The following is a 7,801-nucleotide window of genomic DNA, read 5'->3' on the forward strand; positions in this document are numbered from 1 at the left end:
GCAAGTTTAACTCTGAAAGCAGTGTACGAATTCTAAATTTCCATACACTGTACTTTTCTCCATTAAAAGGCTTAATGTTTCTTTTCACTTTTTCCATTGTCACAACTTTATTTTTATTTACAACTATGCACTTTACTGTCACTACGCACTACTGAATGTTCTCACTACTAAATGTCCTTTTTCGCACTGGGCCCATAACCTATAGGAGGTATGGGATTAAAAGAAATAATATACTAATTTGATATTGAAATATTTATTCTATACTTTAAATGGTACTTGGAAGCAATACGTCCGTCTAACAAGATCCCGTGACGCAGTGTGTGTAGAGTTAAATAAACAGTAGATTGTTCAGATAGAACAAAGAACAATGTTATCGAAAGTTAGGGGTATTAGTTTTTGCTTTATATAATCCAACAATACATGCCATAACAAATCTTATTACCTCAGTATTACGGTCGGGTATTACGTACCCAACACAAACGCTATCAACATACCAGCTATCATATTGACAACGATGCAATATTGATCTTTATGTCTATAGTATTAAGGTTGGGTATTACATACCCGGCCGCGAAGCGACCGTTGTTCACACGGGTCGGCGACCTTGGCGTGACGCGCTAGCCCCCTCGCGCGTCGCCCCTCAGTGTCCCTGCGTGCGCAGAGAAAGTCAGACGTGTGCAGTGTGGCGGGTAATTTATACCCGTTTGGATTTTTGTGTCAATTTCTTTGAATAATAGTGTTTTAAGTACTGTCATAGTGTTGTTCATGTGTGTTCGGTACTGTTGTTATACATTGTAGATCGAAAAGGATTGTAAAAGTGTTGTTGTTAGGCAGTCGCGTCGTGTTTATCTTCCGACCGGCCGGCCGACATAACCTATACACACATAGGTGCTGACGTCATAGTAAGTATGCATTATGTTTGTTGTTAGCTTGTATTGAGTCATAATATTTATACGGTCCAGTTTCTACTTATACAAAAACAATTCGTTTTGTTTGTGATACCTACCTACTTATATTTTTAGGTTATAAATTCGGATGTTTGATTGTTTTGACATACCTAACATGAACGCCAAATAAATGTCACCGTCTGCAAAACGAATGATTCTTGTTTGTAGGAACCGGGCATATTATGTACATACGTTTGTTTACCTACTGTATTGTCATAATGATTAATAGGTAATAACCTAACTTCGTAAAACTTCTAAGAAGACCCACTGACCCATTCTTTACTTACTAGGTATACTAAACTTGGATAGAATTATATTCTTAAAGTAGGTAGGTACCTAATAATATTTTTTATTGGCCTTTATTGTTTGGCTTAGGTAGGAGGGCTTGTAGACATAAAAAAACTTTTGTCGTTCCACCTGTTGTGGATGTAATCTACCTATATCTATACTAATATTAGGTATAAAGAGGAAAACTTTGTTTGTTTGTTTGGTTGTAATGAATAGGCTCAAAAACTACTGGACCGATTTTAAAAATTCTTTCACCATTCGAATATAATAAAAGGGACGTTTAAACATTTGACGGATTGTCCTAAGTGGGTAATTATATTTCATTTCTGGTTTCCTGATTATCTTATTATGTGTACCTACTTAATTTAGTTATGGAATAAGCGTGTCTGAAATCTAAGACAGTACCTATTTTACTTTCGACTTAAGGGCCTATGCACACCACGTTTTTTAACGCGGTCGTCGACGCGCGTTTTTAAGAGTCTGACACTCACCTCTGCTAACCCACAGCGCGAGGGGTCATTTGATGATTTTTGACGTCGTTAAAAAAAAATGGCTGGTCACATCTGTCAATTGATTACATCGTTATCAGTTGATGTTAGTCCGCCATATAAGAATAATACTAGAATAGGTAAATGTTATATTGCATTGGTGGTATATTTATTCAGTTCGTTTGAATCGGCCCTTAGCATTTCTGATGTCTTGCTCATGTTAGTTACCTAATAGGTACGGAACCATGACTCAAACGATGTTAAACTCTAATTGAATTAACGAATATTAGTGGTAACTGAATAACGTACAGAATAATATTCTTAACTTTGTTTAAATAAAACTGTATTTTAATTAAGTATGCACATAATAAATAAACTAACTAGCAACTGAAACATTGTTTATTTTGAAATCATTACGAAACTTAAATATTTTTTATTCAAATAATATCCAACTATGCGCCTATGCGTTTTAGTTACAATTAAGGATATATAGTACCTAATCATTACAATATTATTTAATATTGTATTTCTATTTTCAACAGATCTCATCAACATGTCAGTCGATAAGGACCAGACGATGATGTTTGGCTTCTGCGAAGCACAATTGAAAGAAGAAAAAAGCCGATACGATTACAATAGTGAAGATGAAATTAATCGGCTTGTTATTGATAGCGCAGACAGCGATTCCGATCAAAGGTTAAGCGAAGATGAAGAAGAATTCACTATCCCAGAAAACGAAGACGATGACACATCTTACACCGGTAGAGATAACACAACTGTATGGTATTCAAATCCTGATAAAGCTAACATTACTAAGAAGGATATCAAACCAATAATATCTGGTGCAAAACCTAATGCTCAGAAAGCCAAAACAGAATTAGATTGTTGGAATCTTTTCTTCACTGAAGACATTATGGAAGAAATACTTCGTCATACGAATGTTGAAATAAATTCAAAACCAGTTCCAGAAACTCCTAACACACGCGCCTATATTATAAAAGAAACATCAATGGATGAACTAATGGCCGTTTTGGGGTTAATGTATATCGCTGGATTGAACAATTCCACAGGTTACAATTTGACAGATTTGTGGCGATCCGATGGTACTGGTGTAGACATTTTCAGGATGACCATGTCTTTACAACGGTTTAATTTTCTACAAACCTGCCTGCGTTTTGATGATGCTACTACTAGGGATGCCAGAAACTCAGTAGATAATATAGCACCCATAAGATCCATGTTTGAAAAATTCGTTGAGAATTGTAAGGACGCTTATTCTCCTAGTCAGTGTCTTTGTTTGGATGCCAAGTACATACCATTTCGGGGAGAGTGCCATTTCCGACAATTTATGAAACAGTCATCAGCTGCTTACGGAATAAAAATGTATGCGCTCGTTGACACCAAAGTTAATTACACGGTCAATCTTGAAATACATGCAGGCAATCAACCAGATGGACCCCACGCCACCAGTTATGAGCCGAGTGACGTAGTAGACAGGTTAGTGAAACCAGTCAGTAAATCTAATAGGAACGTGACCTTTGACAACCAATTCACAAGTGTTCCTCTTGCTACACATTTACTCAATGTGCACGGCTTAACATGTACCGGAGCGTTGAATAAAACCTATAGAGAAATACCTCGTTGCTTCGTGAAAATGGAAGGAAGGGGAGTTTTTAGCAGTCGATTTGGCTTCCAAAAGGATTTGACACTTGTCTCGTATATTCCCAAAAAATCGAAAATCGTTGTCCTACTATCTTCCTATCACCACGACAAGAAGATCGACACGAGATACAATGAAAAACCAAAGCCAGAAATCGTATCATTCTACAACTCGACAAAAACAGGCGTTGAATTTGTCGACAAACTAACCAAAATGTACGACGTAAGAAACTATTGTAAGAGCTGGCCAATCCTAATACTTTACACTATGATGAATATTGCTGCAATAAACAGCTTCATTATTTACCGTGAGAATAATAAAAACACTAAATTAAGGAGGTGCGAGTTTATTAGGAAGCTAGGATTGGCGTTGTTAGAAAAACACTTGAAGATAAGGAAGAATAAAAGTAGCTTGCCTCGGGAGCTAAAGAAGCGAATTTTTGAACAAGTTGGTGAGTCGGATTATGATCCACCAGGACCTTCTGAAGGCAAGTACCCTTACAAGAGATGCAGAGACTGTCCTTCTGCTAAAGATAGGAAGACAAAATACAAATGTATTGAGTGCAAAAAACCTATTTGCTTGGAACATGTTGTTACTATGTGTCAGAGTTGTACTGCTCATACTATGGAATAATTTGTAAGTACATTAAAATGAACAAGTAAGTTTGTTGTTTTCAATTTATCATCCTTAATCGAATTGTTTACACTGAATACCTATTTTAGTCACACATTGTAGAATAATGTACTACACAATCTCACACGAGCACATTAAGTTTTAGTCATTTTAGTGTCTTCAGACCTTGATAATTCACATTCGCACACATAAACAATAATCATCTTGACTTACAAAAGTCTTCACCGTTTTAGTTGCATAATATTAATTAAATAAAGTCAGTTATACTAGCAAAATGGAGTCTCAAAATCAACTTAAAACTAAATAATTCAAAATTTCCATTTCCTCAGTCCTCTCGAATATAATTCGTTACCTAGGAACAGTTTCAGACTAATTTGCATCGATAGCGGGAGCCGTGTGACAAAGCTAGTTGTCTGCAGTTTGTAGTTATCCAGTGCCTTTGAGCTTCCTACTTCATTCGCTAGATATTTGTAAATTAGTTGATATTGATGGTAGATAGGTGCTCATGAATAAATTCATCAAGAAAATGTTTGGATTTGACTAAGTTATTTTTTGTGGAGTTACTTGCTTCTTCTTCTCCACCAGAAGCTGTTTTTGGAATATTCCACTAGAATCAACATTATTAATATTTTTTACACTCGTATGTGCTTGCAAAGGCCTGAATGAATTGATATTGATTGTAGCTAGCTAGTTCTCTGTAGCAAGAAAATTATGAATGGCAATTTTGTGATTACAGTGGTAACCTATGAGCCAAAATGATCTCAGAAAATTGCATTATTACTCAGGGATCAAATGATGTATGCAGTCTCAAGAAATTTATCTTATCGGCTCAAATTGTTCCACTATTAAATTTAATGCCTCTTTTCTCTAATATTAAGTGTCATAGACGAAGTTTATCACACTATTTCAATTGATATAATCTTTTGAAATATTTCACAGAATTTGCAATTTTCATATCTCTGCTTCAGGCAAATTCAAATCCATTGATAAATCTTCTGTTTTCAGCTTCATCTAATATGCGAATATTTACTTATGAAGTTACATAACTCCTTTGAAAGTTTAAAAGTTAGAACCTTCAAACGAAATCAGACTCCAAGTTACAAAAGAGTAATTTGCAATTTAAAACACATTTTGTTAACCATGATATTATATCCCACATTAAATACATTCATACTATTTGTTGAATCGAAAAAAAGGTTAACGCAAAATGTTTCCGATTCCTATCAACACTATTTCACCTCGAATTCCCATTTACTCAACCGCCTGTGGAATACATGAAAAGGAACGATTTGCATAACATAAAAGTTTCTCACATGATCCTTTCAACACTTTTACATTTCCCAAAATGAATATTGAAACTAGTGACATAATGCAAGTTTGGCTTAAGGTGCGTCTACACGGTGCATGTAGCTGGAGCAAGTTGACATGCGCAAGTGACAAGTGACAAGCGCACGCGGGTGGATATTTTGCTTTGGTACATGCACGAGTCGCTGGACCCGCACGTTTTTAAAATGCATGTAACCTGCGCACGTGCCTCAACATGCGCTAGCTACTTGCACCGTGTAGATGCATCCTTAGCGAAGGCCCAAACTAAGCCAATTGCAGACAGACAGACGGTCGGTTTAGCTCAGTTGCAAGTTCGAATTAAAGAACTAACTTTGTCTGGTGGATAGTCTGACAACTGTAATGAGAGCTGCCCCTACGGTCTCAATTGTAAGTATTAGGGTTGCCAGGTAAGTGATATACTTAGCTTTTAAATTACTGGTGCTGTAAAAGGGATAATGATAACATTATTATCTGAATGTGTCTTAACCTGTTACTTTCTCTTCGTTGAATTTGAAACATTTTTTGTTTGTCTGTCTCCGAGACTAATGAACAGATTTAAAAATTATTTTACTGTTGGGAAGCTACCCTATTCCCAAACAGCATCCAGGTAACTGCAAAGCCCTATTTCTAATTAGGCGTATATTATACTGAACTGAGTAACCTAAGCTTAGTACTACGTACATGTATAGGTAGGTCGGGAGTAAGGTCGGCTTACACACGTATATCATAACGTAGGCTATATTTTGTCCAGGTACAGGAAAATCTTCAGGGGAACCGGTAAAACCGCGCAAACCAGCTAGTAAATAATATAAATACACAGTAAAAACTAACTTATGACTCTCGCGTGCAATTTAATGATCTGTCAAAAGGCTAAGTTACATTTATTTTTTACTACTCTTATCTCAACTTATTAATCTAACATTAGCATGTTAATGAGCTTGGGTTATTTTTAGCAGTGACCAACGTTAAAATTGTTGTTACTACTAAATGACACTTGAATGTTCGTAATTTTATGAAAAAAAAATTGTTTTTTTTTTTGCGTCATTACTTATTTTACTGCTGGTCACATTATCGTTTTATTTGACACTTGATATTATTTTCAGCGTACAAATATCTCCATCTTTCGAGTAAATGGTTCGAAAAATGCAATATTTATAATCCGACAGCCCTAAAAATCGATGAGCTCATAAAAAGGTAGTGTTCTCCACCCCCAATAAATTGTGACGTCATCAAAATTTCAACACTATCCTATTTACTTGGAACCTGCCTGGAATTCACGCTGAACACTTTCCATCGGTTTAGAACTACCCACATTTGAGTGGCATTGTTTATTCATTGTAAGATTGATGCTTTTGCAATATTTCAGACTGCGGGACCTTTTAGATGAGTTTCCAAATTAAATTCGTTGCAAAATTAATGTATTTTCGAGCGAATTGATTGGTTGGTCTGCTGTTTGGTCGGTCAACATTTTATTACATTTCAATGTGCTTGCAGTAATATTTTCCCGTCAGTGGTTGAGTGGGATGGTTGTATGACAGTGTTCCAGTCGAAATCAATTAGGTTCTGCCTTTATTAATGATCAACATTGAAGTTTGGATTTTGAATATTTTGAATTTTCATTATTGGATGGCGACCGATCAAAATATAAGCTTCTCGATCCGTATCCATATACGGTGACCATCTATGACGAAGGCGCATTTCTGAGTTGCAACTGGCATTTGTCAACAGTCATCAGATTTTAAGCTGACCCCAGCATAATTGTAAAAAGGCTAACCAGATACTGAATGGTCTTTGCACTGTTTTAATTCTTTGGATTAACATTTTTATATTTAAGTATATATCAGAATTTAACGCAGCTGTATTATTTTATTATGTAGACATAATGTTATCAATCTCATTCTCAAAACATTCACAGATTAAAAAGCTGATTAACAGAAAATAGAGCTTTTATTAGCCATTTAATCTATTGTGATGTCAGCTATAAATCTTAAGAGTAGCACACTGAAGACTTAACAGTCGGCCGACAGTTGCCCCGGTGGTATGCAATTTTTTTTAATCTTGATTCCAATCACAGTTTTCAGTCGGTCTAATACCGGCCAAATACCTGCTCTTTGTAATGTGCGTACTACCATTCACCTTCATACTGATTTAGCAACATCTCCCGAGCTTTTTCCCAACTATGTTGGGATGGGCCATCCAGTCTCACTGGATGCAGCTGAGTACCTACCTAACCGTGTTTTACAAGGAGCGACTTCCTATTTGACCTCCTCAACCCAGTTACCCGGGCAACCCAGGGTATAAACTATCGGCCGACTAAAAGTTTGCAGTCTGAAGAAGCTCTAATTCAAACACAAAAGTTAATGTTTCACCTGACACGTTAATACACACAGACAAGATAGATTAGAATTTATGATCGAATTTCATGTATTAGTGTCATATATCACTGAATAATTATTTTT

The 7,801-nt window shown here is 36.0% G+C and overlaps 1 protein-coding gene across 2 annotated transcripts; it reads left to right on the forward strand.

Moving 5' to 3' along the window:
- Positions 1-647: 647 nt before the first annotated feature.
- LOC110377140 (piggyBac transposable element-derived protein 4) lies at positions 648-4,045 on the forward strand. 2 transcript variants are annotated; one of them, XM_064040111.1, is made up of 2 exons: positions 648-906; positions 2,266-4,045. In XM_064040111.1, exon 2 carries the CDS (start codon positions 2,277-2,279, stop codon positions 4,014-4,016), a length of 1,740 nt encoding a protein of 579 aa, XP_063896181.1. In that variant the 5' UTR covers positions 648-906; positions 2,266-2,276; the 3' UTR covers positions 4,017-4,045. The 2 variants fall into 2 exon arrangements, with proteins under 2 accessions (XP_063896181.1, XP_021191520.3); XM_021335845.3 differs by having other exon boundaries at positions 648-902.
- The last annotated feature ends 3,756 nt before the right edge of the window (positions 4,046-7,801 follow it).

This window comes from Helicoverpa armigera, chromosome 21, assembly GCF_030705265.1.
Source record: "Helicoverpa armigera isolate CAAS_96S chromosome 21, ASM3070526v1, whole genome shotgun sequence".
Classification (NCBI taxonomy): Eukaryota; Metazoa; Arthropoda; class Insecta; order Lepidoptera; family Noctuidae; genus Helicoverpa; species Helicoverpa armigera.

Excerpts from the sequence above, each read along its gene's own strand:
- LOC110377140 (XM_064040111.1), top strand. The coding sequence starts at position 2,277 with ATGTCAGTCGATAAGGACCAGACGATGATGTTTGGCTTCTGCGAAGCA.